The sequence below is a fragment of the Triturus cristatus genome, chromosome 7 (assembly GCF_964204655.1).
Source record: "Triturus cristatus chromosome 7, aTriCri1.1, whole genome shotgun sequence".
Taxonomy (NCBI): domain Eukaryota; kingdom Metazoa; phylum Chordata; class Amphibia; order Caudata; family Salamandridae; genus Triturus; species Triturus cristatus.
Genome location: NC_140590.1, coordinates 288,270,564 through 288,296,364, shown reverse-complemented (window position 1 = coordinate 288,296,364; position 25,801 = coordinate 288,270,564). Strand labels below are relative to the sequence as shown.

Sequence of the window (25,801 nt, the reverse complement as noted above, 5' to 3'; positions counted from 1 at the left end):
ATTGCTAGAGAAGGTGGGAATTGCAGTGGGGTGAATGACAAGACATACTATAAAATACATACCACATTTCAGTCTTGGACAGCACTGGTTGACTTGGTGAACTGGGACCAATCTCTCGTCACTTCCACAAGTCGGCACCGAATCGCACTGGCATTCTGCAAAATGAAAATAGAAACTAAATGATCACCGTTTTGGTCCTCTATAAACGTAGTTATAGTTGAAGAAGGCAGGAGGCACACATTTCTGAATGGTCAAAGATGGTGACTGAAAGTTTATGGCCGAAAAGTGCACACATAGAGATAAAGCTATTAGTTTACAGTAAAACTCATTTGTGGAGGAGGGGTTTCACTGAATTGTTTTAAAAAGTGAATAACAGGTGAACACACACATATATACCTAGCTGGATCAGTACATGCATTACTGAATGTTGGATAAAGGGAGTCTGTAATGGAGTAAAGCCACAGTTGATGGAGTCCTGGGTTTTTACAAAGGTTCCCATGTGAATAGATACATGCACACCCAAACCCAGATATGTGAGTTGATAGATGGAAACCCAAAGTCGCATAAAGAAAATAAACCCACACTACAATTTGTAAGGTTCAGAAAACATAAGATTTGAAGAATTTGAAATATTGGTGATAGTCCAGGATGAGCATCAAACAGTTCTTTCCAATACTGCCAGAAAAGACACTACCATGCCATCTTATAGACAAACAAAGCATAATCAGATAAGTCTCATATAGCAAAACAGATATTATTACATGAATTAATCTAAGAAAACGTTACGCTTGTTGTCAAAAAGATTTAAAATATCAGGGCATTGTTTGTCTTCTGTGACATAGCTAATCCCTATTGCAATCAAGCACCTGAGTTACACGTAGTGTGTTTTAGCAGTACAGTAAAGCTATACTCACCACAATCATAGACTGGGCAGCATGCCTGTGGGGGTGTTGGCCTCTCAACCAGCTTTTCATGGGGCTTGCAAGCTTTAACTGTGCACGTGACATGGTCGCAGATCGACTGGAAGGCAAGGAAAGGAGAGGTCACTTTGGAGGCACTTACACTCCAAAGCTTATTCAGAGTACCTTTGTACGTTTGTTGGTCTGTCTCAAACTGAATTGGTCTCATAAAGTGTACTCAAATCCTTCTCTTTCCATCCTCTTCCTACTGCATGTGGTCTCCCTACTTTGCACATCCTATTGGAAAATACCCTTGGATCATGTAGTAGAAAATAATTTTAAAACCAAACAACACTTGGTTGCTGTTCATGAAAAGGATTTTATACAAGAATCAAGGTACACCGAGAAGCTGCAGGTTAGCTAACACTAGACACACCCACTTTTTTTTAATCTTCCATAAATGGAAGCCAGATCAGTGAGTGTTATCCTCTTCATCACTTTAAGCATGACTCTCTTCTCTCAAAGGCGTGTTCTTTCCTGTCTGTGCTAGCTAGTGCCACCTAGTTGACTTTCTTTAAAAAATAAGAAAGCAAAAAGTTTGGCTAGAACAAAAAAACATTGGAATGTCAAGTAACAAAATAACTAAATCCACTTAGATGCGCAGTTGGAAGAGAAAGTTTCCTGGTGATCATATGCTCCGAAGATACTGCGGCCAATCATCAGGGGTGTGCGACCCCATACACGGCATGCTTGGCTTCGAAGTCCACCTCCGAGGCATGCCCATGAACAGAAGCATACCACAGCGATTTTCCTTTCCCTCAAGTAAAACTGCACAGCGGACCCAATTCACAAAGTTATTTCCACATCTGTGTATAATTTAGGTGCATCAATATTAGCATTTATGAGGTCAAATTACTGCTCCTGGATCACAGAATCAGAAATAGTTACAATTTATGCTTACAATTCTGACAGTATCGTTTAGTTTTAAGTATGAGTTCATCTGCTGTCAGGGGTAATGTATGGACTTTTACCCCAAAGTGCCCCTGACATTGGCGGGGGTATAGGCTGAGTAATTCACGGGGGGAAAAAATCTCCATAGAGAAATTTAAAAAAAATGAAACAGTGCAAATGCATGCATAGGTTTCATTCAAACACGCCGAAATGGAGATTTGCTTTATTCATGGATACCTATGCATGTTCTTACAATTGAGTTCTGTTGGGAAGCTGCAGCTGAGTCAGCCTCCCAAGAAAATCAGAAAGTGTTGCAAAGTGTCCTATGAACGTCTGGGCGCATAGTTTTTACTTCCTTTTGGAAGGCAGAGGTTTATTGTTGACAACTTTACAATAGCAGGGTCAGAGGTGGGAGTGGGGTAGTAAAACGAGGAAGTTGTTATCAGTCAAGATGCTCATCTACCTATTTGCACATGTGAGGAGGCTACCAATTACATGAATCCCCGACACCCCCAAGCTGCCTCAGGGCAGATAAGGTAGTAGGTAGCAGCAAAGGGGGTGTAAATCAAGGGATTAAGAAAAAAACAAGCAGCCCCATGATAGATATGACAGTAGGTAGCAGCAAAGGCGAAATAAATCAAGGGATTAAGAAAATACACAAGCAACTTCAGGGCAGATATAGCAGTAGGTAACAGCAAAGGCGAAGTAAATCAAGGGATTAAGGAAAAACCCCAAGCCCATATGGCAGTAGGTAGCAGCAAAGGGGAGGTAAATCAAGGAATTAAGAAAAAAAACAAGCAGCCTGAGGGCAGTTATGTCAATAGGTAGCTGCAAAGGCGAAGCATATTTAGGGATGAAGAAAAAAAAAACAAGCAGAGATGGCAGTAGGTAGGAGCAAAGGCGAAGGGCAGATATTGGAGTGAGTAAGTAGCAGCAAAGGCGAAGTAAATCAAGGGATTAAGGAAAAACCCCAAGCCCATATGGCAGTAGGTAGCAGCAAAGGAGAAGTAAATCAAGGAATTAAGAAAAAAAACAAGCAGCCTGAGGGCAGTTATGTCAATAGGTAGCTGCAAAGGCGAAGCATATTTAGGGATTAAGAAAAAAAAAACAAGCAGAGATGGCAGTAGGTAGGAGCAAAGGCGAAGTAATTCAAGGGATTAAGAAAAAACAAAACAGCCTCAGGGCAGATATTGGAGTGAGTAAGTAGCAGCAAAGGCGAAGTAAATCAAGGGATTAGGTCATGGGTTGAGAATGGCTGCAGACTACTTGATTCTGGACTTCAAATTCTGCAATAAAGTGTGTCTTCTATAACACGTTTAGAACTAGGGCATCATCATCCAAACAAGTCACATGAAACATACCGGAGTGAGTGTAGTAGGTCCAGTAGTCTGTGGGAGGGTAAAAACAGAGCATGTGTAAGAGGGTTAGTAGAAGAGAAGTTGTGAATAAATATTAAACTCGATCCAGCATTATAACAAGCTAGTTCTAAAAAAACAGGAAAACACGCATTGCTTCCTATTGCCAAACACCAAAATAAGAAGCATCATTTATCAGCTATTCCCAACACTCTACATAACTTGGAACCCACAAATGTCATGACTCCGTGAGCTCAATCAACCTATGCTCAAACCATTGACCGAAATTGGAATGTTTACCACTGAATGAAGACTATTCTACCTTGTAACAACTCACACTTCAATTTTCTTTGGCAAAGATGAACAATCTCTCCTTCTACCCTAAATTTCGGTGTGACTGAACAGGCTACCGGCGGGTCCTGCATGTCACCCCCTCGCATGGTCTCATCTCAGTATGAAAACTGAAAACAACCTCAAGAGATTGACCCTTTCATCCAACTCATCTTCCATTCTTTTAAGTCATTTCTGATTGCCTTTGAACTTTTCCAATTTCAATATGCCCTTTTTCATAGCTGGTAGCCAAAATTTAACACAACATTCTAAATAGGGCCTGACTAGGGCCTTATGGAACAGTGAAATTGCGACTCAAACTTTTTTTCTGTTATCTTATTTTAAAACTGATCAATCATAAACAAAACACGTGTACAGGTGACATTACAGGTAGGGCTTGATCGAAGGCTCTAAAAGACCCCATACAGGTCAGAGACACCCCGAAACCCTAGGGGGTGACCATCCTCTTCACTTCTTTAATGATATCTTGAAGAAAAGAAACTTACCACTGGTATTGGTTCTGCAAAGAAAAGCAAAGAGAACCATGTTAGTGCTCCACTCATACATACCATGAACATTACTCAGCATGCTGGGGTTTTATCATATGAAAAAAACAGCAACCGGCATTTTCTGTATATTGGATCACGTCGGTCGGTGTTTGCTGAGTGGAATCAATCTCTTGCCTAGACATGTTGTCTTTTTTTCTTTGTAGATAACTTTCTTATTAAAGGACATTGACTTAAAGTTTTTTGGCCGGGAAATTGGTGCGACTAAGCACTGCAGACTTCAGCTGCTTAAAGTCAGACCCAGCTGCAGGATCATGGAGGCCAGCGATGAGTAACCCCATAAACTGGCCATTGACACACAACAATTTTTGGGTTGTCATCAGGCTTGTGGCTAGGCACTGCCCATCTTGCATTCACATCATTTGTAACAAATGTTGTGTGGCAGCTGCATACTAAGCACAACCTCAGACTAGGCTGCTGACTGGCAACACAGCAGGAAGAGTCCATGCTGTGTTTCCCATTTAATCATAGTTGCTCATTGTGCGGGTGCAGAAATCCATAATTACATGACTGATTGGCAGCGGAAAGTGGCATGGATTGGTCATGAAAGCATGTAACTGGTAGACAGATACGTGACTGATCAATAGAAAGCAAAATAAACACGATCTCTGTTGGGTGATGTTGGTGCACGCTAAGCACATGCGCCTGGTCATTTGGAGCTTTGGGAATGCTAAAAGGTGAGCCCGCCTGCTGTCTTTTGATATCACGTGAGTGTGCACTCACTAACCACCTTCACAGGTATGACGCTCTGGGAGTCTCTCTTTACTCACCGCACTCTAGTACTGGGCAGCATGCCTGAGGAGGTTTGGGCCTCTCCACCAGCCTCTCGTTGGACTTGCAGGTGATATCACTGCACGTCACATGCGCGCAAAATGGCTGTTGAGGAGAGATTAAAAGTTGATTCAAAACACAGCTTTCCTTCAGTCTTCCACCCCAATGTTGAGGCGCTGTATCAAGCAGAACACATCACAACTAGGATCTCAAAATTCCATGCTTAACTTCGTGAACAAAATTGGTTTCCTTTTGCTAGGCTGTGCACCAGGGGTGTCTCCTCTGCTATAGCGGAGTAATGTTGCCCCACTGCTAAAAGCAGCAGACACAAGAAAAATAAAATGACAATAAAAGTATTTTATTGTCATTTTATATTTCACTTCCAGTCGCGGAGTCTGGGGGAGTAGGGGGGAGAAGGAGTGGCAGGCACTGAAAGTGCACATGTTGATTTTGCCGGCCATTTTAGGATGGCCAAACCAACATGCGCACTTTGATATCTCCGGCTGTACCTTGGAGACACCGGCAGTACTCAGGGGCACAGGCTCCCAGTCCCAGCTGGGGAGCGTGAAACCGGCCTGATCCGCTCAATCCCAGCGCTTCTCTCATGCTGGCAGTAATAGCATGAGAGCAGCGCTTGGATTGCGTGGGGAGTCTGGGAGCCTGTGCTCATGGGAATTACAATGCCGGGAGGAGAGGAGAGGAAAGGAGAGGAGAGGAGAGGAGAGGAGAGGAGAGGAGCAGTGCGGCGTGGGAGCAGAAGATCGGCCCAGTGCAGTGAAAGGAAAGTGTACATTTCTTTATTTTTACCCCTTTGCTGCCCCCGATGTCGGATTGGCAGCAGTCGCCGCTGCTGTGCACATATGTTTCTGACACTATTCTTGGTCGCTGGCCATTATTTAGTTGTATGTCTTAAGAATAGTGTAGCGCATGTGGGAGTACTAGACAGAAGACATTCTCCTATAGGGACATGTTCCAGTATGTTCAACATCACAAGGAACTTACTAGAGGTTTTTAGTTTGGACCCTTTTAGTTGGGAGAACTTAGCAATGAAATGATTTCCTTTAGGACCCTTGAAAGCAGTCACTTCTAAATGTACTTTTACTTCCAGTATCCCCTCAGAGGATGAACAGTCACTAGCCACGTCACTGAGATGAGCAGAGGTTGTTTCTATCAGGATGAGGTTGAAAGGCAGCAGACAGAAGAAAAATAAAATTATAATACAACTATTTTTCAATTCCAAAGATGTCCCCAGAGAATAAAGAAACAGCAAACTATGGCATTGATCCACTGGTGTTTTAGCACATCTGGTTGGGATTAATGTGTGCGGAAACCGTGCCTACAAACATAAATTCTACATCCTCACTCACAAAATCAGGCTTGGTGTTAAATAACATTCATCAGGTGCAAATACAAAAGAGAAAACATTCCCCAATTTGGCAGCAAAGGCAGCATTTGTAGTTTTCGTGGTAGAGACAGTATGGTCGCTCTTTGTGGGTAGGCAACTTTGGAAGAGTAGGTAGCATTCTCAAACTCATAGGTTTCTAGGGGGCATATCAACAAGGGCTTTATCTCTGCTTTTTTGGCTTTAAAAGCCAAAAAAGCAGAGATAAAACTAGCCCCCTATCAACAACAGGGTGCTAACATGCAAGTTCGCATGTTAGCACCCTTTTACTCTACGCTTCCCCTTGCATCTCTAATGAGATGCAAAGGGGGCATTCCAGAGTAAAATAATAGGATAAATGTCGCTAAGCGACATTTCTCCTATTATCAAGAATATCGCTAACCCTGTTAGAGACAAAAAAAGCAGCGCTAACCGCGGTTAACGCTGCTTTTTTACGTCTGGTATTTTTCGGACTTAGCCATGTTATCCTATGGAAGGAGGATATCATGGCTAAGTTTGTCTGTCCCTATCAACAATCTAACGTGAGATTATCGCTGGGTTTCCAGCGATAATCTCACGTTAGCTACTTAGCACCAGGATTTTTATCGCTATTGAGATAAGCGTTGCTAATAGCACGCTATCTCAGCGATAAAAATCAGCGATAATTATCCGAGCGCTAAGTGCGCTCAGCGATAATTATCGCCGGTTGTTGTTGATATGCCCCTAGATGTGCACATATCGCTTGCAGGTAGTACACCAAGCAGAAAAGATGGCTAACATTGATTCTGTCGATGGCAAGAGGGCCTCTCCCTCCGAGGTGGGAGATGGGAAGGGATACGTCATGAAGAATGGAGAGGGAGGGGTAAGTGCTTTACCATGGGGAGAAATCTTATCCCCAGGGAAGTAAATGTACAATTGCTAATGCGCATTTGACCTTCATTAGACATAGCCACCAAGTAGAAATGTTGAAGGTATATATTTTGTGCACTGGAGTGCTCCAGAAAATCTATGCTTGTCAGAGCGTTTAAGTATTGATGGACGTCTTTGTAATTCCCTAAGAAGTCATTAACAGTGCTCAAAATGTAAAATAAGTCAAAAGGTATCAGATTTTGGACTATTTATCCAACCATTGATTCGGACCGCGTGTGACAAACCGCTTTCACTTGGAAGAATGCTGATGCCCTCAGCCATTGCGATGGTGAGCAGAGCATGAATAACTTAGGCCAGATGTACAAAACATTTTTATAGTCGCAAATTCAATTTTGCAACTGCAAACATTGTTTTTTTAAATGTTGTAATCCAATTTTAGGCATCTGTAAACTTTTACCAACTCCTAGAATGGGATTGTAACATCATACTGATTTGGTATTTGGAAGGGGCTTGTTGTAGGTATTTCTTCCAAATACTGATTCAGTGTGCGACAGAGCAACGTTTTCAACTAAATTCAGGTTGCAAACCATTGAATAGTTACCGAATTGGAGTGGTAACCCATTCGATTTGTGAATGTTAAAAAAAAATTGTGTTAGGATAGGCAGCAGTCCGGGGATCACTGCCAACTCTCAAACAAACTTTAAACAAAGTAAATTATCTTTATTAACAAAGAAAAGTTTTCTTTAAGAAAAATGGGCTGCATTAAAACAAAAAAGGCTATTTTATTGAAAAACAATTGACGGATTGTGGTCTACTGACAATCCCTGTGATGGGCTCCCATCAGAGTGAGTTGCAATTTGCAACCTACCTCATTAATATTATGAGGTTGGCTGGATTACAACTCACTTCAAATCAGAATTTTACAAATGGCCTTATTATTAGGCCAGTTTGTAAAATTCTTTAATGGTCACAAAAATAATGGTCACAAATTGCGACCAGTGTTTTGCACCCAGTAAATAGTACGTCTTCCCCTTAGTTCCTTATGGATTGAATAGGTTTCCTTGAGATATTTTATTTTTTTATTGACATTTTGCAATCACAGGCAAAATATAGAGAAGTAGTAGTTAAGGTTCTAGGTTTAAAGGAGAACAACACGCATTGGCAAAGCCACTAGGTCCGGCTTGCATTTTGAATCCTGAATGAAATAATTTTTTTTAAAACCTGCCTGCGGTAGTGAAAAAAATAAACAAAACAATTATTTTCTATATGCAATGTATTTATGACCTTACAAATGTAATGTCATGATTCAGTGTCCCTTTGAGATGTCACATAGTCCTTCATGGATTACAGTGCAAGTACTCCATAGGGGAAACAGTCCTTACAAAGCGTCTGTTTCCACGCATGCCATTATAAATGCATTCTCCGTTACAACGCGTAGCTTTTTCCACGTATCTTTTTACTACGCATATGCTTTCACCATGGAGTCCTTTGCAATGAATTTCGTTGTAAAGGTATTTATGGTGAAGGCATATGTGTAGTAATAAGGGCATATGTGTGGAAACAGCCATGTTGGTAAGCAATCCACATCGTTAGAGGAAATGGAGAGACTCTACTGCTTCCTCAAAATAACGTGCAACGCCCCTCAGACTGCATGAGAAGATTGGTAAGGGGGCTGTGCCCTGGGGCAGGGGCTACTTTTTTAGGGGTTTGGGTTAAAGAAGGGCTGGGGCCAGCAGGGGAGTGTAGGGGTAGCGTTTCAGGGTTTAGGATAGAGGAAGGGTGGGGGCAGGGGGGAGCGCAGGGGTAGTGCTTTAGCGTTTAGGGTAGGGGAGGGGCTTGGGGCCAGGAGGCGTCGTGTAGTGATAGTGTTTTTAGGGTTTAGGGCAGAGGAAGGGCTGGGGGCCGGGGGGTTGCGCAGGTGTACGTTTTTAGATTTTAGGGTAGGGGCAGGGTATTTTTTTTTAACAATTGAGGGCCGTGGTGGGGTACGCCAGGGACCAGGATTAGGGTTTAGTGTAGGGGTCAGGGAAACCCTTGCCATGCATATGCCTTTAACATACATGCTTGTATGACGAAATCCGTTGTAAAGGCATGCGTGCTAAAGGCTTATTCGCTGAAATAAAATGCGTGGTAAAGGTTTGCGTTGTAATGGTATTCGCATTGTAGCACATGCGTGGTGAATGCATGTGTTACAACGGAATGCGATGTAACGTCATACTTCTCTCCATAGGAGGCAGAATGATACATCAAACAACCAATAGCCAGAGGTGAATACATAAGGGTCCAATGGTTGGAGCCAAAGCGCTCCTTATGTATATTAAAACGATTTGGTAATAATGGGTCGTCCAGACGGAGGTCTTTTTAAGTTAGACATTAAAAGGCTTTCAGTGGGGAAAAGAAGGCGTGAAGTGAGAGATGGCTGGGTTGGGGGCAAGATCTTGGAAAACAAGAGCTCTAAAATAATTGCCACATTATATTAAATCCGACACCATGCTCATCAGCCTGCAATTAGACATAACTTAAATAAATCTAATTTTGTTTACAAATAGTAAGAACTATAATCAATTAATATCACACACAAAGCTGTGCAGTAGCACAAATTCAAATATCTAATGACCCTTAGATAAAAGGTGCTCTCATTCAACTCAGTGTGACACATTTTTTTGAAATCAGAAGGTTAAAAGGCTATGTTGTCCCTACCAGTAATTAAAATTGTAATTTATAATGGGAAACTGAAACTACAGACGCTTGCTGAAGTTGTGCCTCATTAGATGGGGCCGTTTTGCAGCAACGTCTAATAAGCAGGCATGCAGAAAATATATCTCCAGTACACACCATATCCTGTTTTATTTCTGCGTATAAAATAAATAAATCGGAATCTATACCCTCGAGTCTGCAGATTTTCTGAATTTATCTTCACACTTTTGCACAAATGTCCACAGATTTCAGATTACATTTTTGAAGATGTTGACTATATTTTATTAAGGGATACATGTTTAGGATAACAGAGCAGTCTCCCCATATTCTGAAAGCATGTCCATGTTGCCTAAACAGAGCATATCCATGGACTAAAGGGGACTCGCTGCATATCAGATTAATGTAAGGGGCACCTCCTACGATGCGTCCAGATTGGAAATAGTGGTGGATTCAAAGCCATCTCAGAAGGTCACTGGTTTCAGTATTATTCTACCTTGTGTTCTCAAGGAACTGCAGGATTGAGGCTCAAAAAATATGTTATTGATTGAATCTTTCGCTTTTTGCAAGGTAAGTCTGGTTGGAGATGAGAAGCAAGATGGGAGATGATGGATCCACTTGAACTGACCTGACATTACCTTAAAGTGTGGAACTCCTGTGCTCAGTCTGGCTCCACAAAACTCAAAGCATAGGATTCTGAACTGCTGTTTTATTAATGCTAAATCCATACCTTACAGACATCCATCCCTTCAATTCCTCATCAATTGTACAGGTTTTAGCACCAAATAAGTGATACTTCACATTTTGCAACTAGCGCTGTAACATCATATCAGTGGCGTAATGCATGCTATACAAATGTCTGTGACATAACATAATACAACACAACATAACATAGCATGAGCAAGTGTTGAAGGTATAAAATATGATAGCAATTAATTCCTTGCCAGGGCATACTTGGCTGCAATTGCATGGCACGTACCGTAGTGGTAGGCGGGATAGGTGAAGGAGTCTATCAAAAGTGGGAAAAAAGAAAAGATAAATGAGCTGGCACATTATGAAGCATTTTATTAAATGTGACTGATACAGTGCCTTGTGACTTATAGTCCTACTGCCTCGTCACCGCTACCGGGATAATACCGTTTTGGGTGCAAATTCGAGACTGTGCCCGAGAGATGGCCTCGCTTAGTTGCAATGGGTGCGAATAGCAGCCCTTGGAATGTGTATTGGAGGAGGAGTCGTTCATGTAGTCCTCTACCCTGGTAACAAACAGATCCTGGGTACTGATGCCATGTAGTGATGTGTGCTTGTTATATCAGTGCCCGGCTGGAAGACACAAAGCAAAGCTAGTGCTGTACAAGTATGGGACCTCCATTACTGCTGAAGCTGCAGGAGGTGCCCTAATGAAACACCATTTATTTTATTTATCTTTTTCACCCAAGCGAATATGAGCAGTTGGTGCCTAATGGACCATTTTTAAAACAAGCATTGGCAAAGCCAATAGATTTCACTTTTTTAAACATGCAGTGGACAAGCCAATAGGCCTGGCTGTTTGTTAGAGGAAGTCTTTGTTAATAGTTGGCTGACTCTGTGTCTGTTGCTCCCAGCCATTGTAGTCTGTAGTGAGATTTATAAAGGCATTTTCATTGCAAACAGTAGAGGATTGTAATTCGTAGCAGCCCCTACCACAAGTCCCCGCCCAGAATGCGCTGGGGGCAAAAGGCTAGGCGCTGCAAGGGAGAAATGGGCAGTGCGACTTAAATAAAAGTGCAGTGCACGTTATTCCTCATGCCAAGGTCAGATCTGTCCTGTACTGCGGAGGCTGCATGACACCAAAATATTCTGGTCTGTAACACATGCAGTGCAGCTGTATCAGTGTAACTGCCCCCTGCGCCTCTCCTCTCCTCCCCTCGTATCTGCAATCAGAATCCAAGAATTGGAGTGCACAAATCAGATTCAAATTACGCATAACGCAGGAGTGTGCCACGTGATGTACGGCACGCACACGTGGCGTGCGCTCACTGGTGGAAATAATGCGAATGACTACACACACAGCAAGAATTTCTAGGTAATTCCTCATTCTGAGGCAAACTGTGCACCTGCTAATTACCGCACTCCTTGCTAATGGTAATTAGTCGTGGCATCCACAAATTGTGCATGACGTAATCAGGGCCTTAATGTTGAACAGAGGCACACAACGAAAGAGACGCACACCTTACATGCTTCTCTAGCAATGTACTCTCTCAACTTAATGAATGTTAGATCAAGAAAAAAAAGGATAACTTACCGGTGGAATAGGTTCTGAAAGCAAACACAGAGAGGATTATTTTAGTATGTTATCTTTCTAACCCACTTTCCCCTTTCAACCCTTTGGTTTATGTTAAGTAACATAACAACCAGAGAATATGACAGTTCTGCTCTCCATATTCAGATTCCTCCAGCTGCTCGTCAGCTTTCGTCTTGGTTTGTTACTCAGCGTCCTCTTCCTTTACCTTTAATGTATGCACCGCTGCTCTCAGCTCCCTCCCCCACATATCGCCTTGCTCCCATCTGCCGAGGCCTTTTTTAGCTTCCGTGCTTGTTGCTTCTTTAACTGCACCTCTGTTTCAGTCTCCTGAACATTTCTCTCTCTTCTCTGTACTTCTGCTCTTAGCCCCATCAGGTCACCGCACTACCCTCTGCACTTCTGCTCTCAGAATTTTTTAACTTCTTCTTGCTCTTCCTTTGCACTTCTGCTCTATGTCTCAAGAATATTTTTAATTCTTCTCCGTATTTCCTCTCTCAGCCCCTTGTTAACCTTGCTTTCCTCTCTGTACGCGTGCTCAGCTTTCCCTAGTATCTTACTTTGCACATCTGTTCTCAGATTCTAGTTTCTGTTTGTAGATTCTCCTCACTTCATTCTCTAGAGAGCACTGGCTTTCACCTTTCCAACTCATGGATCTGCCCTGCTGCTGCTGGATCATCCGACTCCTCTGGCTGCCCGGCCGCTGTCTCACTGAAACCAAGCAAGCTGGCCCTGTGTAATGCTCCCTTAGAGCGGTGCACCCGCAGGCACCACCCTTACACCTGCACTGTCTCCCAGTAATGCTCCCTTAGAGCGGTGCACCCACAGGCGTCACCCTTACATCTGCACTGTCTCACTGAAACCAAGCAAGCTGGCCCGGTGTAATGCTCCCTTAGAGCGGTGCACCCGCAGGCACCACCCTTACACCTGCACTGTCTCCCAGTAATGCTCCCTTAGAGCGGTGCACCCACAGGCGTCACCCTTACATCTGCACTGTCTCACTGAAACCAAGCAAGCTGGCCCGGTGTAATGCTCCCTTAGAGCGGTGCACCCGCAGGCACCACCCTTACACCTGCACTGTCTCCCAGTAATGCTCCCTTAGAGCGGTGCACCCGCAGGCGTCACCCTTACACCTGCACTGTCTCACTGAAACCAAGCAAGCTGGCCCGGTGTAATGCTCCCTTAGAGCGGTGCACCCGCAGGCACCACCCTTACACCTGCACTGTCTCCAAGTAATGCTCCCTTAGAGCGGTGCACCCGCAGGCACCACACTTACACATGCACTGTCTCACAGAAACCAAGCAAGATGTCCCAGTGTAATGCTCCCTTAGAGCGGTGCACCCGCAGGCGACACCCTTACACCTGCACTGTCTCAATGTAATGCGTCCCTAAAGCGGTGCACCCGCAGGCGCCACCCTTACACATGCACTGTCTCACTGAAACCAAGCAAGATGTTCCAGTATAATTCTCCCTTAGAGCAGTGCACCCGCAGGCGCCAGCCTTACACCTGCACTGTCTCCCAGTAATGCTCCCTTAGAGCGGTGCACCCGCAGGCACCACCCTTACACATGCACTGTCTCACTGAAACCAAGCAAGATGTCCCAGTGTAATGCTCCCTTAGAGCGGTGCACCCGCAGGCGCCACGCTTACACCTGCACTGTCTCCCAGTAATGCTCCCTTAGAGTGGTGCACCCACAGGCACCACCCTTACACCTGCACTGTCTCAATGAAACCAAGCAAGCTGGCCCGGTGTAATGCTCCCTTAGAGCGGAGCACCCACAGGCACCACCCTTATACCTGCACTGTCTCACTGTAATGCTCCCTTAGAGCGGTGCACCCGCAGGCACCACCCTTACACATGCACTGTCTCACTGAAACCAAGCAAGATGTCCCAGTATAATGCTCCCTTAGAGCAGTGCACCCGCAGGCACCACCCTTACACCTGCACTGTCTCACTGTAATGCTTCCTTAGAGCGGTTCACCCGCAGGCACCACCCTTACACATGCACTGTCTCACTGAAACCAAGCAAGCTGGCCCAGTGTAATGCTCCCTTAGAGCGATGCACCCACAGGCACCACCCTTACACCTACACTGTCTCACTGTAATGCTCCCTTAGAGCGGTGCACCCACAGGCGCCACCCTTACACCTACACTGTCTCCCAGTACTGCTCTCTTAGAGCGGTGCTTCCGCAGGCACCACCCTTACACCTGCACTGTCTCATTGAAACCAAGCAAGCTGGCCCAGTGTAATGCTCCCTTAGAGCGGTGCACCCACAGGCGCCACCCTTACACCTACACTGTCTCCCAGTACTGCTCCCATAGAGCGGTGCTTCCTCAGGCACCACCCTTACACCTGCACTGTCTCACTGTAACCAAGCATGCAAGCTGGCCCAGTGTAATGCTCCCTTAGAGCGGTGCACCCGCAGACGCCACCCTTACACCTGCACTGTCTCACTGAAACCAAGCAAGCTGGCCCAGTGTAATGCTCCCTTAGAGCGGTGCACCCGCAGGCACCACCCTTACACCTGCACTGTCTCACTGTAACCAAGCATGCAAGCTGCCCCAGTGTAATGCTCCCTTAGAGAGGTGCACCCGCAGGCACCACCCTTACACCTGCACTGTCTCACTGTAACCAACCATGCAAGCTGCCCCAGTGTGATGCCCCCTTAGAGCGGAGCATCCGCAGGCGCCACCCTTACACCTGCACTGTCTCACTGTAACCAAGCATGCAAGCTGCCCAAGTGTAATGCTTCCTTAGAGCGGTTCATCCGCAGGCGCCACCCTTACACCTGCACTGTCTCACTGTAACCAAGCATGCAAGCTGGCCCAGTGTGATGCCCCCTTAGAGCGGTGCACCCGCAGGCACAGCCCTTACACCTGCACTGTTTCACTGTAACCAACCATGCAAGCTGCCCCAGTGTAATGCCCCCTTAGAGCGGTCCACCCGCAGGCGCCACCCTTACACCTGCACTGTCTCACTGTAACCAAGCATGCAAGCTGCCCAGTGTATTGTCCCCTTACAGCGATGCACTTCCACCTGCACTGTCTCACACCCTTCGCTAGCACCAAGACACCTTATTGGTATTCGAGCGCTTTATGAAATTATATAGCATAACAGAACCTGCCCCAGGTGCACACCTGTGAGATTGTGCAAAGCTTGGCTTGTACTTACTGCAGTTGTACTGAGGACAGCACCGAGCTTCCGGGGAGTCGGTAACGGGTTCAGCAACAAATCCAGCTCCACAATTAGGGATCGAAACACACGGCAAACACTCTGGTGGGAGAAGAACAGGAAAGCATGAGGGTCTTTAAAGCCTCGGGGCTCTGGCACTAGTTGGGGACCCAGGCATGCCATCTGGTATGTCTTCAGCATTCAGCGGCCAATGCTGCCCATCACAGGGACAGGGTAAACTCGGATGAAGGCTTTTCTTCATTCCCCGTCCTGGGTACACCTGCACCTGCCTCTATCCCCCAGCCATTGGAGAGACCTTTGTAGTACTGAGCTGCGAACTGTTGTAGACACCTGGGTAGGACGGGGGATCTCCTAGTGTCAGAGGCGAAGGGTGTGGTCTCCAGAAGGGACAGAAATCCGTTTTAGGTAGCACTACTTACACAGCAGGGCTGAGCCTGCGCTGAATAACTCGAGGTGGGCAGGGCAGGGGGACATCAATCATTGAACAGCATCACAGCGACCCTCTCTTCATGCCACGGTTGTAGAAAACCGCCATCTTTTCAGGCCAGGAGCCAAAACTCACAACAATTTCTCCTTGTAACTCACATTTGAAGTTTAAAAGCAGCATACCTCTTTTGTATATGAATATGTATTTCGTTGTCTTTGTGGTCTATATTTAATCATGGTGTTTTCTGGGTATGTGTGCGTGTCCTGGTTATTAAGGCATTATATGCCAGGGGGCAGTTGGGCGGTGTATGGGCAATTCTCTGTTTGGATAATACCTGCTCCATATTCTTCTGACATTGGGATACTGATGCAGAGTGTCTGTGCCAGGATGCCTGCCTGCATGATGTCAGTCACCACCTCTAATAGTATTTCTGTGCCTGGCACCCACAACCCAGCCTGTTTCACAGAGCAGGAATGAGTAAGATGAGCTATTGTGGAGAGGACCAAGCACAGGAGAGGACCCAGTAACAGGTGGGCAGAGAAGCCATGGTGGTGACCAGATAGGCAACAGGACTGGACTTTTAATTGTGTCACTCTGGCATTTCCCCACTAAGCTGCTTTCAGAATAGGGGGCTGAATAAAGGGGATGTTTTCAGAATAGGTTGGGCTGTTGACCCAACCCAACCTTGCCCCCATAGCCTCATTCAGGTTGTGACTCCTACAGTGTGAGCTTCTTTGAACATATCTGCTAGAGCAGAGAATTCCTAACTATGCAGGGATGTGCGGTGGAGTTTTGGACTGCCTTTGTCAGCCAAGGGGCTCACAACGGAAGAGTTTTACTTCACAAGATGTCTCTTGGCATCAGATTTGTGCTTTCATTTTTAATACTATTTTACGCATCATTTTTGGGGTGTGCAGGGCATGGTGGAGCTGTGAGAACCTTCCTGGGCACCTGGGCCTGGAACGGGCTTACAGGCAGTACGCAATTGATATTTGGAAGACCACAGGCTGCTAAAGACCTGGGAACACCATCACAAGACTCTTAAATCAGGAAAGTTCGACCAGATGAGTGCTAGGGTCCAGTAGATTCTATAAGCATACACATTTTGACCATCTGTTTGTGACACTGGACCACCAGTGCATAGAACAAGAATCAAGAAATGGAAGGGCAGCTCGACCCTAGGGTCTTGTCATATGGTGAGTTGGCTAAGGGTTTGGCTTCAGAGTAGTGGTCCACAAGAGAACTACAGAAGATATTGAAGATTTGGAAACATGGTTTAGACCTCCAGGTTTTTTTTGCAGTAAGTTGGGCTAGTGTAGAGCCACCAACCAATGTGACACAGCTCCAAAAAAACATAATAGCCGCATGGTAGGGAACAGGTGGCCAGCTAGACCCTGAGCATGGTTAGCTCACCACTAGACCACCAACGAAGTGTAGGTGGCACAAGCTGTCAGCCATGCACTGAACAAGGGTGAAGCACAGTGTCAAAGGGACAGGGAAGAATGCTTAGGTTTTTTTCTTAGGAGGTAATGGAACTTAGGAGATATCATAGGCTACAAGGCCACGAAGCAAGGGTCAGTTTTCAGTGAATTACATAAAGGTGGTACCAAGAAAGGGAAGTGAAGATGAGAGGGTCAAGCAAGGGATGAAGTAGAAGAGGCAGTGAAAGATGCATCTCAGATTTTGGCAGGACACAGTGGACACAGCAATTAAGGAACTCTGGAAACCTAGTACTGAAGTGTCGAGGAAACCAAGGGCCACATGCATGTATCTTTTTTCCAGTCGCAAAAGGCCCGATTCTGTGAATAAGGCCGTTTGCAACGAGAAAAAAAGTTCCGAAGGTACCAAACCCTATTTTGCGATTCGGTAACCTTTTACCGAATCGCAAAATGGGTTAGCCATTTGCTATTAGGAATGGGCATGCCTAGGGCATCCTTTTCTAATACCAAATGGCATCGGTATGTAGGAATGTTTTGTGACCGAAATGCAGTCGCAAAACATTCGCATTTTACCACCTACTTCAAGTAGGTGGTTACTCATTCTCAAAGAGGAAGGGGTCCCCAGTGGACCCCTTCCCCTTTGTGAATATATGCAAGAACTTTTTTTCAAGAGCAGGCAGTGGTCCTACGGACTGCTGGCTACTCTTAGAGAATGAAAAGAAAACTTTTCATTTTTTTTCTAAACGCAACCTGTTTTCCTTTAAGAAAATCAGGCTGCATTTAAAAAAAAGATTGCTATAATTAAAAGCAATCACGGACATGGTGATCTGCTGACCTCAGCAGGCCACTGTCCCTGTGATTTTTGGGATTCCTAATGGGTCGCAAATTGCGACCTACCTCATTACTATTCATGGGTAGGTCGTTTGCGACCCACTGGGAATCACAGAAAGTGTTCAACAAACTTTCATACAGATCTTTTTGCAATTTCCTAATTGCTAATCACAAGGATTTGCAATTAGGGAATCGCAAAACGGTTTCTTCATACATCTGGCCCGATGAAACAGGAGGGGTGGGAATAGCAGGCACTGTAGTTCAGAGAATGAAAAAGGGGCAAAGTTTAGTGTTGCAGAGAAGGGGGTAGGCACTGAGAGAGAAAGGTATCACAGGGGGTGACACAAACATTAAAAGGTAACAAATAAGGCATTCAAACTCGTGGAAGATAAAAGAAGCATTTAACGCACAATTTGGAGAGGCATAGAAAGGAGGTTTTGAAGCAATGACAGTGTGTGTGTGTGTGTATGATGAGAGGTTAAACAAGCATTTGCAATGCAATAGGTCTCGCTTTCACGCGAGTTTGAGCTATTGACATTGCAAATAACAATGCCTTTTATTTTTGTTTTCGTTTTAAAAACATAAATAGAAGGCATTGTCATTTACAATGCCAATAGCTTAAACTCGTGTAAATGCGACACCTATTGCATTCCAAATGCTTGTTCTAACTATGTGATTCACTAATGGGGACCGCTTTTATTTTGGTGCACACGGCTATTTCTGCCCCATGGGCGGTGAGTTACCCTGACCTGCACGGACATGATATCGTTCTGCTAGTGAGGCATTCACACCTGGCGTGTGCAGCCGGCGCACCTAGGGTGTCTCGCAGGCTTGACAGTACATGCGAGGCGGGCATAAAGTTTTCGGGGCGGAGAAAAAAAGGAAACCAGGAACAACTTTCAGTAGCTACGGGAGTAGAAAACAGAGGTAGTAGTAGGCGAGTGGGGAGAAAAGCGAGCGGGGTAAAGAAGGAGCAGAATGTTGACGAAAAAAACGTATGAAGAGTGTTGATAGAAAACAAACAGAGGAAAAAGATTCGGGGGAGGGGCACGGTGAAAGCTACATACTGAGGACAGGCTGAGCAAGAGAGAAGAGCACCTAGACGGACAGGGAAGTGGGTGGGGGGGGCGTAGGGTTTCTGACTGAAAGCACCTGATTGTCATCCAGTCGAGTGGTCCCTAAAACCCCCATGACGCTTTAAAACCAATACATTTCTTATCGCACTTCACGCTCACATAGAAACAGGGAAACAAATAAAGATGCTACAGAAATGGGGTCTGATTCCCAAAACATTTAGGACATTTTCGCCCGCAAGTAAACGACCCCGCATGGGTACAGAAAATCCATAGGAATTATAAAGGTTTTCAAGCGCGCACGTCAAAATCTGCGACTCGCATGTTTACAGAGGCACAGCTGGAAAGCCTTTGTGAATTCTGAAAAACTACTGCTGCATTTGCTGAAAGGCATGGTGGCATCGGTTTAAAGTCGTAAATCCATAGGAATTATAAAGGTTTTCAAGTGCGCACGTCAAAATCTGCGACTGTCGCATGTTTACAGAGACACTGCCTTTGTGAATTCTGAAAAACTACTGCTGCATTTGCTGAAAGGCATGGTGGCATCGGTTTAAAGTCGCCGTTTTGGGACAGATTCTCGGCTGTCCTGCAGTTCCCCCAGGGCACAAGCAGGCATCCACTTCTGTCAGGACAGCTGATCGCAGCAAAAAGACAGAAGTGGATGCCTGCTTGTGCCCCGGGGGGACTGACATAAAAAGAAAACACGCGAAGCGGCATTTTGTTGCTATGGCAACAAAATGGTGTGGGACTGTCCACAGTCCCTACGGACACGTGCATGCTGTCTGCTATGGACAAATGGCAAGAGCAGTCATGTTTGTCCATGCAGGCGCGTGCATGAAAAGCCCTTGGCAGAATCGATTACAAAAGGAACTCGCAATTGCGAGAGCAGCACATGCGCTACTTTCGCAAGGCGAGACCTAAAAAGACACAAGGAAAAGACCCCTTTTGGTGAACTTGGAGAAGGCAAATCAAAAGAGAAGACTTCTGGTCGCATTAGTTTTGGTTTGTTTTTACAGAAAATTGTCTGCACGGAAGTGTCAGCAATGGTAGAGGTGCAGGTTTATTATTAGCGGTACAAAAGGGGGTGGTGATGGACGGAGCATCAGAACCAATCAAACACTCACACCCAGTCAACAGATCTTGTTTCCGGCCCAGGGAAGGCATGGCTTGGCAGTTCGGGCTGGACTGTTCCCATGAGGCACAGGGTCAGACTGATTTGCATATGGCCATGTCTGAACTGGGGTGGCAGAGTGGGCTAAAGAACGGTGATGGATCAAACCCAGATCTGTTGACTGGGTGTGAGTGTTTGATTGGTTCTGATGCTCCGTCCATCACCACCCCCTTTTGTACCGCTTTGTACGCCATAAGTTGGCAGGGTATGCTCAGACGTGAGTCCCTTGCTCACTTTGCCACTGGATTCAAGCAAGCCTGGCTGAAGACGGCTTAAATGCCAGAAACCGGTCCTAGGAAGCTTGTTTCCGGTCCAGGGAAGGCATGGCTTGGCCATTCGGGCTGGACTGTTCCCATGAGGCACAGGGGCAGACTGATTTGCATATGGCCATGTCTGAACTGGGGTGGCAGAGTGGGCTAAAGAACGGTGATCGATCAAACCCAGATCTGTTGACTGGGTGTGAGTGTTTGATTGGTTCTGATGCTCCGTCCATCACCACCCCCTTTTGTACCGTTTTATTATTAGTAACATTTACTTCGGGGAGGCTTTTCCGAAATGTGGTATATTGTGGGGGAGCCGCTAAGGAACTTCTGGTTCATAGCTCCGGTGGTTATGCTGCTCACATCACTTGAAGTGTTCAGGCGACTGATCCTGACATGTCAGAAGCTGAACAACACATTGAAAGGTAAATTCATGAATGGGTGTAAACCTAAGCTACATGAACCAAGGGACAAGAAGCCAAAGTGGTCAGAGAAGTTGGTGAAAGCATTTTTATATAGGATTCTAAGAAGGGTGACTGAAGTCATGGACAGTAGCAAGGGTGGTGGCTCTCACGTTTGGCACCAAGGCCAAATTAAAACAGGTATTGCCTGTTGGTTTTTAGTCAACAGGAGGATGGTGGGTTGAAGTACACAAAGAAAAGTGGTGCTTTTTGGGTGGGCAATCATGTCAACCCGTCTGGGAATTAATGCTAGTGAGGAGTAACCATCACAAGTTGTACAGCTCCCAGTGAGGAGGCGCTCTTCACATTTGTCTATATCATAATGCTGGATGGGCGCTGAGGGATAGAGTGCCCGCTGTGGGCAGGAAAGGCAGGGACGAGAGCGGGAAAACGGGATTGGATTCTAAATTAGGGAGCGGGTCAAAAGGAGACAAAGGTGTCTGTTCCGATATATAGCAGTTTCTCGACAGGCTTTGAACCCAGATGCACAGATATGTCTGTACAAAAAGTAAGTAATCAACCGCAGAGATCACAGCTATTGCAAGAACATAGGTCTCTCAAATCAGATTGTATAATCCTCAGTAAGCAGTTTTATAGGGATTACCCTTTATCCTTTTGCAAATGGGTTCTATGGCCGAGGATGTTTTTGCTCATAAGAGGTGGGAGTAACGCTAGCGAGTATGGTGTGCATGAAGTGTAATTTAATGTTTGGGGAGCTATAAATGGCTCAGCCATTGGTGGTGGTGTCAGCGCAGCTAAGCACGGCAGGGTGCCTATGTGGCAGTGTTGGCAACAGATGGCACCAGGCATTTGGTGGGTGGCACAGGCTGTTGTTACCCTCTAAAGGATGTCTATGTCTCAGTTCAATGGAAGAGAAGTGACAGTGCATTTGTGCATCACAGCCTGCTTAGCAGAGAGTCATGTAACTCCCCAATAGGGCTTACATGTGGGCAAGTGCATTGTTCTTCCTGAGAAATAGGGACTGAGGTGTGGAAAGACATGTTCTCCCCATCCCCGCACAATGTGCTCTATATCTAGACAACACTTTGAGAGGACCCACTATATGTTATAGTCTCAATGGGTGAAAAGTGTGATTCTACTAAATTTGCTGAAACAAATGAGTATTACAAAATGGTAGAAATGGATGGAGTGTGCTGCTTTTCTGATAAGGAAAATTAAACAAATTGGACAAGAGGAATATGATCCATGTAGACATGAAGGAGCCTTCTAGAGTGTTGAGCCAGTAGAGCTGACAAAGTGAGAGATGGATAAAATGGGCCCAAATGAGAGTTCAGATGAAGAGGGGTGTACTAGCTGGACTCTGGCAGCTAAGAGAGATAGATTGTATGGGCCTAAAACAAAGAGGGATGGATAGAATTGGCCCTGAGAGCTGAGACAGTCAGAGATGGACTGTATGGGCCGAATGCTGAGACAGTCAGAGGGAGATATGCCTTTGGAGCTGAGAGAATGAAAGATAAAAGGGATATGCACAGCGAGATCCGAGACAATGCCAGAAGGACTCAATTGAATTTAGGAGACACACAGCAAAAAATCTGTAGACTGCCTGGGCACAGAGTGGTGGGACATACCTACTGGACTGGGTGAGTCCAGAATGCTGAAACAGTATGAGAGAAAGATGGACAGGATACTCCTGGGGAGCATTCTCTGTTAAGGATAGACTAGGTGGACCCTGAGAACTTAAGAAGTAAGAAATAAGCTGGATAAACCCTGAGAACGGAGGTAGTGGAACTGAATGGTTCCTTAGAGCTATGGCAATGAGAGGTGACGTGGATGTGCCCAAAGAAGAGAGACAGTGAAAGGTGAACTGAATGGGCCCAAAAAAGAGAAAAATTGAGCGAAAAATTGGATGGACACAGAAGTGATAGATAGGTGGAAAGAAGAAATTGAGGGGTGAACTGGATAGACCTCAAAAGAAAGAATATAAGAAGTGAACTAGATTGGCCCATAGAAGAAAGATAGCGAGAGGTGAACTGGATGGGCCCAAATACGACAGTGAGAAGTGAACTGGATGGGTTTTGAGAAGATAGACAGAGAGGGGTGAACTGAGTGGACCATAAGAGCTGAGACACAGATGGACTGTTTGGGCCCTAAGAATTGAAGAATGGAGGGACCCTAACAGCAGAGATGCTTAGAGATTGTCTCTGAGAATTTAGGTAGTGAGAGAAAAATAAGGTGGCGTTTGACGTCTGAGGTAGCGATGAACCCTGCCAGGTTAGAAAGTAGTGAGTGAAACTGGGTAGAGCCTAGTTTGAGATAATGCATTTAGGAGAAAAGTTTGTCATGTTCCTCTACTCTCTCAAAAGGCAACTGTTTTCTTTGTCTACATCATTCTTTTTAAATCTTTTAAATTGGAGAATTCCTTATGTTAGGAAGTTAATTCTCACAGTTTTTAATAGTGGGTTTGGGTAGTTTCTCATAAAATCATGCACATCTCCATGAGCTAGACACAGTTACAAGCACAACACTCTTTATCTGGTATGCACTCGACTACTTACTGCATTCGTACTCTGGACAGCAGGGGTCCTGCCCGGAACCTTCCTGAATTTCTGCAGTTTCACCCATCTTGCAGTTTGGTGGCTCGGCACACGTGACACCCGAACACTAAAGAGGAAAAAGGTCAAGAACAAAAACCATTGGGTTCAGAGCTATGCCATCTTCTTGCATACAGTTTTTATGGAGATTTAAAATACATACTTATAACAGCAGCCCGTCTTTAAGGAAGGAGCGGCCCTGCCCCCCCCCCCCCCATCTCCCCCAAGAGTGCCTGTCAGGCTGAGCAGAGTTCAGCCTGGCATATACTCTTCTTGCTCGGGTCAGGCAGCGAGGCACTGTACAATGCGCTAAATGTGCAGGTGCCCGGCTGTCTGAGCTGAATTTAACTGAGCTGAAGATGTCACAACCCTGTAGGCATGACCTCCTCAGCCAAGCCACGTGCTTGGTGGTCCACCCCACTCATGACAAGGGGGAGTGTCACTGCTAGTCTTGGACCATGGTAGTTCAATTTCACGCACTGATGGGCACGGGCCGAGTGTCTATCACTGATCTGCAAGTGCCACTGAGCCCGCCCCACTCTGTGACGAGTCAGGGACTTCTGCCTCCTCTCAGAGGATGAGCAGTACCATCCCTCATGGAACCTCAGAGGCTTCTCCCCCGCCAAACGAGCCACTGCAGCCGGTAAGTTCTTTGTTTTTTAATGTTTGGTGTGTGTGTGTGTGTATATGTATGAATATATTTATATTTGTGAGCGTGCGCTGTGAATGGCTGTGCATATGTGAGTTAATGTATGTGTGTGTGTGTGTGTGTGTGTGTGTGCGTGTGTGTGTGCGGCTGGCCCACCCTGCCGTCTACACGGATTACCAGCCGCCACTGCATACTCGTCAATGTTTTGTCCCGTAATAGAAGGGGTTGATTTTAGCCGGTCCCTCTTCCAGAATCCACCTCCTTCACAGTGGAGTGGCATGATGGCTTCCTCCTGGCCTGCAGAAGACAGCTGTACCCTACCTCTCTCAGAGGTGAAGAATATTGACATTATAATTCTGGATTTCTGCTCTCTTGCCGCTAACTGTAGACAGAACCCTTTACATGATCATCCTGCTGTGTGCAGCGGCGTCATTTCCAAGTTAGCTTTCTATTTAGTCTCCTTTCTTGCTATGGTAGGCACAGAGAGCAATGATGGCCTTAAAGCCATGCACCAATGTGGGTTAAAAAGCTTGTGGACACATATATTATACTCAAAACTATTAAGAAGAAGAAAAGAACACATTAAGGGATGATTACGAGTATCCTAATAATTGTAATGTGTCTGCTAATTGGAGTTACTAGACCCAGCTCAATTATGAGGCCTTCATAAACACCACATAAGTCTTTTGCCCCCAGAGCATTCTGGGGGAAACTGCAGGCAGCATTTGGGAACCACCAGGGAAACATACCTGGAATTACGATTCACTCAGTAGCTGCCCATTTCTTATTGGAACCCCCAAGGTTCCACTCAGCATACTCATTATATCCTGTGGGATTTATATTTCGGCAGGTGGGATATCCATCACTGCAGTGACTGAATAACCTGTTCGCCGAGATACAAATCAGGTCTTAGTCGGGCTAGAGTCTGCTCCCAAGCCAGCCTCTCTCAATTTCCAAACAGTGGGTGGCCTGTAAGGCAATCCTGCCTGTTCTGTTGCATGTCAGAATATATTTGTCAGTAATATGGTCTGATATAAATATAGTGTCCTAAATACAATTGACAAAAAAATTGTTCTGTCACATGCCTGCACATTAGCACATGGACATACAATAAAATACAGTTCAATTTTAGATAAAAAGCGAAGGAAGTACAACCCATTCCTAAAAAGTGAAGGAAAACCAAGGGCACTGAGCACCCCAAGAGTTTAGACACATCCCATGAAATGGTTGTAGCATCAACCCTTGCACCATTAATTGTGACACTGCTGCCTTAGTCTTGTAGAGGGGACTCCTAACCCAGTGATAGAGCTATACTTGGCTGTTCAAGTTTGAAATTCTTGCAAAGCCAAAACCTCTCTGCAAAGCCTGTTTACAGAGAAATATAGACATCTGTATATTTACTCACGTATATTTACTACTACACCGACCTAGGTGCACTTTTTTGCTATTGCTATTCAATATTTCTGAGTGTAAATTCACATCTAGGATTAGACTTTCATGTCTCCACGCCTTTAAAATCAGGAGTGGAGCCTCCTACACCAGAAATTACAAGTGTCGAGTTACTACAAGTAACTTTGCCCACCTAGGCACAGATCGTTGACATGGTTTGGAGATCTCCCTATGGGGAAATGCTAAGTTTATTATTC

General features: G+C 45.3%; 1 protein-coding gene across 1 annotated transcript in view; it reads right to left on the bottom strand.

The window, feature by feature from the left end:
- LOC146809467 (integumentary mucin B.1-like) overlaps positions 1–23,626 on the bottom strand; it is a 32,264-nt gene extending 8,638 nt beyond the window's left edge. Inside the window, exons 1-9 of the mRNA XM_085616309.1 lie at positions 23,471–23,626; positions 15,272–15,373; positions 12,102–12,115; positions 10,797–10,826; positions 4,872–4,977; positions 4,227–4,239; positions 3,212–3,248; positions 915–1,020; positions 63–155 (exon numbers count right to left, since the gene is read on the bottom strand). Of these exons, the coding sequence (XP_085472435.1) occupies positions 63–155; positions 915–1,020; positions 3,212–3,248; positions 4,227–4,239; positions 4,872–4,977; positions 10,797–10,826; positions 12,102–12,115; positions 15,272–15,373; positions 23,471–23,537 (568 nt within the window). The 5' untranslated portion in view covers positions 23,538–23,626. The remainder of the gene's footprint in view (positions 1–62; positions 156–914; positions 1,021–3,211; positions 3,249–4,226; positions 4,240–4,871; positions 4,978–10,796; positions 10,827–12,101; positions 12,116–15,271; positions 15,374–23,470) is intronic.
- Between the last annotated feature and the right edge of the window lie 2,175 nt (positions 23,627–25,801).